Source organism: Ochotona curzoniae, unplaced genomic scaffold (genome assembly GCF_017591425.1).
Source record: "Ochotona curzoniae isolate NIBS_2020 unplaced genomic scaffold, NIBS_Ocur_1.0 contig_3622, whole genome shotgun sequence".
NCBI classification, from domain to species: Eukaryota; Metazoa; Chordata; class Mammalia; order Lagomorpha; family Ochotonidae; genus Ochotona; species Ochotona curzoniae.
The window spans coordinates 10,157,725-10,167,053 of NW_024465926.1; the positions used below are offsets into that span (position 1 = coordinate 10,157,725).

Genomic DNA, 9,329 nt, shown 5'->3' on the forward strand with positions numbered 1-9,329 from the left:
GGGCGACATCCTTGAGACATGATCTACAAAGGCCTAGTTTCTCATCATCTCCTTTTGGGGTCAGGGTTTCAGAATGAGGAGCATGTCATGGCTGGTTCTAGCAATCCACATGGACAAGACTACCAGGCAGGAATCAGCCCTCCCTGACGTGTCTCTGACACAGAGCAAAGGATTCTTTGGCCACAAAAGAGATGATCCTCATTGGTTCCTTTTTGGCTCACTCAGAGGAAAAGCATTGTAATCATGAATGGAAGATAAGGTTTGTTTTTGTTTTGTTTTTTCTCTTCCACTGTGCCACCCAAGGTTTGGCTTGTGTCATCACAGACTTTCCAGAAAAGTTCAGGGGACTTCCAAGGGAAGCCCATGAGCTGGCAAAGCATGCACTGTCCTCTTCTTCAGGAAAACAAGCTATAAACTCTGAGTCACATCTCTGGCTGCCACATTCCTCCCCTAGAATCCATTCTCTACTAATGGAGCTCTAGATATATGCACAGTGATGGTCAGTATGAAGGCTGCAAGGGCAGTGGACACATCCAAGTTACAGATGCGCTTACTCTCTGATTTAGCAATTCTACCCCCTTGAGATCTATCTTACACTTATGTCATTACTAAAAACCTGACAAGGCCAAAGAGCCCAAAAGACCATCTGTGAGGAAATCTATTAAATAAACTGGCAAATCCATACAGAATTCTACTTGTCAAGAAGGAATAAGGCAAGGTATATTTAGATACTGCCTTGGCAAGCTCCCCAAGACATGGTGACATGCCAAGACAAGGAGTGTAGCTGTCCCGCAGCGATAAACTTGGTGCACGGAGCCGATAATAACACTCGTGGACCCTGACTGATGGTCAAAAGCCGAAGTTTATTAGTGGCATACACTGAGGGTCATACCGGATAAGGGAGGACGTATGGAGCTTATCAACAAAATCTAGTAACAGTTTCTCTTTTTGTTTGGAACTCCTTTCCTCTTGTATTTTCCACCAAGTGTTCTCACACACATACTGTCCATTCAACTGTTCTTATACAAATGATATCCAGTCAGGTATACAAAAGGTAGCCATTCAGTTGTTCTCATGCAAATATTATCCAATCAACTGTAAGCCTGTGCTCGCTGACCCTCTAGGGTCACAATGTCCTCCTACAAAGGAGAGTGCAGCACAGTGTGGATAATTTGCTAAACTTGCTAATTTTTATGTGTTTTCAAGGGGAAAACACTGAGGGTGCATGCATATTTGCAATTTCCTATGTGTATATAAAGCAGCAAAAAAGGACACATTTTATAAAGTTGAGTCCTGTGATCTGAAGGTAAGATGGGAGCACGTGTTTGAAGTAGGCTTTTTACTGTGTGGCTTGCCAATGACACACCATCACCTGGCAGATAAATAAGGTGAAGTGGCTACTTCAGCAGCTAGCAATAGACTTAGGCTTCCTTTCCCCTGGAAAAGCACTGTGGCCCCTTTAAGGACCTGCCTCGGCCCTTCTTTACACAGAACCCTGGGTGTCTCACTTCCCATTGCAGTCTCCACCATGGACACAATGGCTTCTCTCCCTTCTTTGGGAGCACTTCAAACATTTGTGGAAAACGAAATCAAAATACATTTATGTGGGTGTTAAAAAAAACCAGACATCCATGCACAGAGAAGTATCCAAAAAGTTTATGGAAAGTTAAAAAAAAAAAAGTTTATGGAAGGTGTGTGTTGCGGTGCAGCAAGTTAAACCACCGACTGGGATACCTGTATCCCACATCAAAATGCTGGTTCAAGCCTCGCTACTCTGCTTCCGATCCTGCTCCCTTCTAACTTACCTAGCAAGCAACAGATGCGGGCCCAAGTACTTGAGTCCCTGCCTCCACCTGAGAAATAAATCCAGGTGGAGTTCCTGGCTCCTGGCTTCAGCCTGACCCAGCCAGCTCAGGATGTTGTGGCCATTTGGGGAGTGAGTTAGTGGAATTAAAGGTTTCTCTTGTTTCTGTCTCTCTCTCAAAAGTCATTCTGCCTAAATAAACAAATATTTTCTTAAGTTTTATTTATCTTTATTGGAAAGGCAGATTTTACAGACAGAGAGGGAGGCAGAGACAGACAGATCTTCCATCTACTGGTTTACTCCCCAAATGCCACAATGGCCAGAGCTGATCCAAAGCCAAGATCCTGAAGCCTCTGCCAGGTCTCCCCTGTGGCTGCAGGGGCCCAAGGACTTGAACCATCCTCTGCTTCTTTCCCAGACAATAAACAGGGAGCTGCATCAGAAGTGGAACAGTGGGACATGAACCAGCACACCCATATGGAATGCCAGTGCTGCAGGGTGGAGGATTAGCCTGATATACAAACGCACTGGCCTCCAATAAATAAATCTTTAAAACAAAAATAGTTCCTGCAGAATACAGATCATGAAAATACTATTCATAGAGTTTAAATCTTCTGCACTGAAATAAACTTTGTTTTAATGCCATCTTCCATGAGCTCTCTGTAATGCCCTCATGTTGAAAACCAGGGGTGGGACCAGGCAGGCTGCAAGCCAACAGGCACCTCACCCGCCCTCCTTCCTGCCCGCGTACTCTCAGCAGCTTACTTTCTGAGTCTGTGGACTGAGTATCCATGACCACAATTGGAACCATTTAACTTCTCATCAAACCAGCAATAGGATTTATCACCAGGAAAGCTCCAGTTACTTTCCAGCAATGCAGCCACTTGTGTTTAAGGCAGGAAGAGAGCATTTCCTCACTACTAGGAATATCTGACCCTTTTGTACAGTCATTGTATCTTTCAGTCATTACTGATATCAGGAAGTAGCCCAACAATGACCCAGGATCATGAAAGAGGGGTTGAATCTCCTAGTATAGACTCTCCTAACTGTGGCTTTTTCTTCACACAAAGCAAGCTCTGGTTGTGAATGGAGTAATATCTGGATTATCTCACTCTAAATGTGCCTTCGTGTGGGTTACACAGTGGCATTTTGTCTAAATATATACCTGACATCTTACTCTAACATACTTTTCATGTTGGATCATGATAACTAACTGCCATGCACCAATTTTTTTTTTTATTTTTAATAGATTCTGTTTAGTTGAAAGGAAGAGGAAGGTGGGCAGGGAGAGAGAGCAAGAAAGTGCCAACATCAGTCTGTCAGTTGGCTCACCTCCCACTTGTCTATAACAGCCAGGGCTGAGCCAAGTCAAAGCCAAGATTCAGAACTCAGTCTTGGTCTCCAGCACATGTGGTTGGGATCCAAGTGCTTGAGCCATGGGGGCGAGCCATGGCCTCCGGGCAGTTCCCTGAGGGGCAGGTGGCTCACCTCCCTCTGTTTCAGACAAGGCTTGGGTCAGACCGAGGGTAAGCAGTGCAGGTCTTCACTGTGCTGGGTGTTGAACTGAGCACAGCTGAGTTTAAGTATTATCCATCGTCTCAAGAACAACTAGTAGGGACACAGCCAAAGGCCTTAGAATGAACTTAGCAGCTACGCTAATGGCAGGGGCAAGATGTGCCGAGGGGTTGGTGCCACCTGGTGTGGGTGGTTCCAACTTTCTCTACACTCCTTGGTACGGGACTTTGGCTAGAAAGGAGACAAAAAGCAGACCCCAAACAGCAACCTGACTCGGGCCCCTGTGCTTCCTCCTGAAAGGCTTCCCCTGCTGGCGTGATGATGCTGTACAAGAAGACAAGGCTGCTGCTGTTCCTCTTCTCCCAGGTGGCCATCTTGGCCCTCTTCTTGCACATGTATGGCCACACCACCTTATCTTTGGCCAAAAAGGAGGAGCCGAAGCCCGTACACGTGCTGGTCCTCACCTCCTGGCGCTCGGGCTCATCATTTGTGGGACAGCTGTTCGGGCAGCACCCTGATGTTTTCTACCTCATGGAGCCTGCCTGGCACGTGTGGATGAGCTTCAAGCAGAGCACGGCCTTGAGACTGCACATGGCCGTGCGTGACCTCATCCGGTCCATCTTCCTGTGCGACATGAGTGTCTTCGATGCCTACTTATCGCCCGGATCCAGGAAGCTGTCCAGCATCTTCCAGTGGCACATCAGCCGAGCCCTGTGCTCCCCGCCAGCCTGTGGCGTCTTCCCTCGTGACTCCATCATCCCCCATGATCACTGTAGGGTCCTGTGCAATCGTGAGCCCTTCGAGGCAATGGAGAAGTCCTGTCGCTCCTACAGCCATATAGTGCTCAAGGAGGTGCGCTTCTTCAACTTGCAGTCCCTCTACCCATTGCTGACAGACCCCTCCCTCAACCTGCACATCGTGCACCTGGTGCGCGACCCCCGGGCTGTGTTCCGTTCTCGGGAACACACTGCAGGAGACCTCATGATCGACAGTCGCATTATCATGGGGGAAAAGTGGGAGAAGCTCCAGAAGGAGGAACAACCGTACCACACACTGCAGGTCATCTGCCAGAGCCAGCTGGAGATCTACAAGGCAGCCCAGTCCTTGCCCAAAGCCCTGAAGCAGCGTTACCTGCTCATGCGCTATGAGGACCTAGTCCGGGAACCTCTGGCCCAGACTTCTCGAATGTATGATTATGTGGGGTTGAAATTCTTGCCTCGTCTCCAGACCTGGGTGTACAACATTACCAGAGGCAAGGGCTTGGGCGGACATGCCTTCAATACCAACGCCAGGGATGCCATCAATGTGTCCCAGGCTTGGCGCTGGTCCTTGCCATACACCAAGGTTGCTCACATTCAGAAAGTCTGTAAGGACACCATGGATTGGCTGGGCTATTATCATGTCAGATCTGAACAGCAGCAGAAAAACCTGTCAACGGATCTTCTGTCTGCCTGGAGGCCCTCAGAGCACATATTCCAAGAGAACTGATGAGGCTCAGTGTCCACCTGGACTGGCCTCAGCCATGCTCACGGCATTCTCGGAGCCTTCACTGGGTCTCTGCAGATCCCTGTGGTGACCAGGAGTCGAACCCACAAGTGCTCCAATAGAGGAACTGGGTGTCTGCCATCCTGTCCAGGAAAGAGATTTAGGAACCTTATGTGAGCAGCTCTCTCCACCAACAAACTAAGGGGGCTTGCCTTGCGTCTCGACCTTTCCATCCGTACACATGTCAGAGGTCCCGTGGCCTGGAGGCCCATGGGGCACCACACAACATCAGAGGAGTATCTCGTCCAAAGGGAAAGGATGGAGTCGATGAAAACCAGGAAGGGCGACTTTCACCAAAGACTGCCCTGGAGCGTGTCTCAGAGACAGTGGCTCCCAGCCCTGGGTTTCACAGGAGGAAACCGGCATGGAGTCGGATGCTCATCCAATGAGCTTGGCTGCCACAGCCACGGGCAGGGGGTGACAACTACAGAACAGAACGGGCTCCCAGGTTCCCAAGGAGTCTAGGCGCGATTTGGATGTCACTAACCATCTACATTTGCCTGTCACACAGAAGACTTAGACCTGAGACGCTGCCATCCTCTAACACTGAGAGTCCAAAATGAAATCCTGTACCCTTCTTTGTCTTTTCAATGCTGCAAGTAAGCGCCCATTCACAAGGTCTCCTCTAACACAACAATGCGACCACCTTTGCAGTTTTCCTTTCCCTTCATATTTTTGCCATTAGCTATCACCTACATGCATTAATATTGTGAATTCAGTGCTCAATATCAGATAGGTCCTAGATCTGTACCTTTCTAGGAAGTGGCAGAGAGGCAGTCATTGGCATAGCAGTTACGACTGTGAAATGCCCACATCCCACATTGGGGTGACTGAGTTTGCATGCCAGCTCCACTTGGGGTTCCAGTTTTTGTGCGCCCTGGGAAGCAGCAGGTGATGGCTGCCTTTGGTTCCTGCCACTGACATGATGAGACGCCTCCCTGAGTCCCAGCCTTCCGGCTCCAGCCTTTCTCAGCCCTCACTGCTGCAGGTGCAGGGAGAGTAACCCAGCATATGGGACAACTCTCTTTCCCTCTCTCTCATTCTGTCACACTGCCTTGAAAATAAATCTATTTTTAATAAAGTCAGCATCTTCCTCTCTGTGATTGGGGTGCACAGAGCTGCCCACTTGTCATTCCCCAGAAACATTCGCCCTGCTGTCCCGTCATGAGGAGAGTGGTAAGCCACGGGGAGGTGGCAGAATTTGTCCAGGATCCACTTTAACACACCAGGAATTTCCTGTGACACCAGCCCCGGATGTCCATATACCGGGCAGCTCCTCTTGGGAAGGCTGGGCCACCCACAGCAGCCACCTGTCACTTGTAGCAGTTTAGACTTTAATGAATCAGAATATTCAGTCTCTCAGCTGCACTAGCCACACAGTTCAAGTACTCGAAAGCCACAGGTAGCAGATGGCTACTGAGCTGGACAGAACAGAATCCATCTCCATGAATGCAGAAGTTCAACTGGGACAGAGCCGATCTAAATTAATTTTCTTTTGCACATAACCTCATCTTATATAACCTCAACCCCAACCCCTGACCCATTACTTTGAAAAGCTTAAAGAATATGCACTAATAGTACCACGGTACCTTTCTATAGTCCAAGAAGATATATAGTATAAAATCCTGCAATATGTATTTGCATGAGACTTTGGTGAACAATGAACAGATTCTGACTGACATGTTTGGGGGGCAGCAGCATAGGGTGGATGGCAGCACACTCAACGGGGGGAGGGGCCCAGGGAGCAGAGCCCTGGTGGTCAGCACAGAGAATGGGGCCCTGGCAGTGCTCTTTTCTGTTCTGTCCGCAATAGGAAGGCATTGCTGGGTCTCCCCAGCCTGTTGACCTACACAGAGTCTGACAATGAGGCTGATTCCAATATGTCAGGGCTGGGACCAGTGCCAAGGTGAGAAGGGTGAAGCGGTCACCTGCAACATCAACATCCCATGTGGGTGCCAGTTTGTGTCCTGGCTGCTCTGCTTCCCACACAGCTCCCTGCTAACGTGCCTAGCAAGGCAGCAGCACAAGGTCCAACTCCAGGTGGGACACTTGGCTGGAGCTCCTGGCTTCTAGCTTCTGCTGGGCCCAGCACTGGCTATTGTCGCCATCTTGGAGTGAACCAATGGACGGAAGATCAATATCTTTTTCTCTCTGCCTCTCCCTGCATCTCTAACTGTTTCAAATAAATAACTTCTCAAAAGTGTCTCAAGGCTAATTTGGAGGTCATGGCAATGAGGTTCCTTAAGTCTTGAGTAAACCAAATGGCATCAGGTGCTTAATTTCAGGACATCAATGGATATCTTTAGTTAAAAAAAAAAAAAAGACTACCCCTCACCCCAAACACTGGTGTTTACAGGAAAGATAAAGGCCCTCAATATCACAGGATAGGACTTTAGAGGACAAGAAAAGCATAGTCTTGAAACAGAAACAAAGGGGGTTCCAATCCCATATAATTTAACTACATTTCTATCTGCAGTTACTACACGGCTTTGACCGCCAGTGCCAAATCTCAGTATATTCCATTAAAATTAATTTCTTTTTCAACTTATAAGTAGTAGTCACAGCAGCAGAGTTGACTTCTAATGATCCTTGCTCAAAAAAATCTGCTATTGCATTTTCTGCAATGCATTTTCCCAAAAGAAGTTAACATTTACTTTGTGGTTTAAACCCAAGGTAACTATAGATGGATTTCACTGGCTGTGGACATCATCATGACTCTCTCAAATTCTTTTCACAGACCAGCAAAGCAAACTACAGACTGAACACACATGGGTGACACAGGCTAGTTAGTTAAAAGGCTTCTGATGGGCACTGGTGAACACTGGCCCCTTCTTCTTGGCCTTGACTCTTGGTCATTCAGAGGGATGGACTGGGAAGCGGACTTGAACACAGTATTTGGCTAAAGGGTGTCTTCCCTCACTCCGCACATTTAATGGGCATCAGGTGCTGTGGACAGAGCAATTAACATGGCAGGTGAAGCCTGTCCTTTCACACAGCAGACGTTTCAGTCAGTTGGGGTGTGGAGAACAATAAACTGTCTTCCCCCAGGAAGTGATACTCTGGGAGGAGAGTCTGCCCTGCAGCCGTCGGGGTAGAGTGCCGTGGCAAACACCAGCATCAGGAAGGCCGTGAATGGGCACCCATGATGCACCAGGACAAGCCTCACAGAGACTAAAGAAGTGCAGATGCTATGGGGAGGGCAGGAAGATGATGGCAAGGCTTTCTGCACTTGGGAGCATGTGGGCACTGGAACTGTGCCACCTGGGTGAGTCTTGCAGTGCCAACCGGCAGGTTCCCCAACATAATCCCCGGCTCAGTCCCCTCAAGGGCAGCCATGCAGGTGGAACAACAGTGGGCCTCTCTCAGAACTGCTGGAGGGCTAATGAGTCAACCAGCCCAGCGGAACGGGCTTGGCAAGCACTCACAAGTGTCCAAGGGTTCGCTGCACTGCCCCGTTCCTCAAGGAGACAGCCTTACACTGAGGATGATGAATCCCTTCTGACATTTCTGATCTGACTCACAGAAATGGCAGCTTGAGAATTTCTGATCCTCTGGATTCTCTATCTTATTTACAATGGGTAAAGAACTATAGATACTCATTTGAGGATTTTTTTTTTTTCTTGACTGATGCAACTGGGGAGAGGCAGGGTGCTGTTAACCATGCCACGATGCCCGTGACAGTTTCCCATGACCCAGGATTATCTGGCCCAAATGATCTACAGTGCTAGCTGTTGAGAAACCCCACTTTACATTAACCAGGGACAAGGACTGATGGTTGTTGATTCCAATGAATTTCTCCCCCATAAATCACTCAGTCCCATTCCAAGGAACATGTCCCCAGCCCAAATGTCCCACCTGGGGAGACATCCTTGCAGGTCTTTTGCGGTGCATGCTCTTTGGGTGGCCAGTTCAAGAGGAGAGGAGCAGAGCAGGCACTTCAAGGACCACAGAGCCACATCACAGCAGGTGAAGAGAGAGGAGGTTTGAGGGAGAGCTGGCCAAGTGCAGCTGTACTTCCTGGGAAAGGCCGCCACAGGGCCAGACTGTTCCTTAGCCTGATCACAGCGTGTGTCCCACATACTTCACACAGCTGTGGCCAGGGGAGCAGGGGGGCTAAGGGGCCGCAGGGGCAGGACAGATGGAGCCAGAGGCAGATTGTGAGACAAACCAGTCTGGAGGCAGGAGTCAGTCCTGAACATCACGGTGTGTGGCTCAGGCCAGTGTTTTGTTCCTTGTTACTCCTACCGTGCACTCTCAGCAGGCCTTCACAGATGTGCCTCCTCAGCTGCACCCCCAGCAAACTTGAGCATCACACACAGTGCCATCTGCTTACCCACTGTGGCCCTTGCAGGATCCGATGCTTTATAACCACTAAGTGTTTTGTACCGGCAATACTGTCTGCTATCTTTTGTGTATTTCACTATTCTTACCCCAGTATTTCTCTTTCTCAGTGTGACCTTTCATT

At 48.8% G+C, this 9,329-nt stretch overlaps 1 protein-coding gene across 1 annotated transcript; it reads left to right on the top strand.

Moving 5' to 3' along the window:
• The first annotated feature begins 3,637 nt into the window (after window positions 1-3,637).
• CHST4 (carbohydrate sulfotransferase 4) lies at window positions 3,638-4,807 on the top strand. The gene has a single exon (XM_040982163.1). It carries the CDS (start codon window positions 3,638-3,640, stop codon window positions 4,805-4,807), a length of 1,170 nt encoding a protein of 389 aa, XP_040838097.1.
• The last annotated feature ends 4,522 nt before the right edge of the window (window positions 4,808-9,329 follow it).

What these genes read in the sequence shown, in the direction of transcription:
- CHST4 (XM_040982163.1), top strand. Translation starts at nt 3,638, where the DNA reads ATGATGCTGTACAAGAAGACAAGGCTGCTGCTGTTCCTCTTCTCCCAG.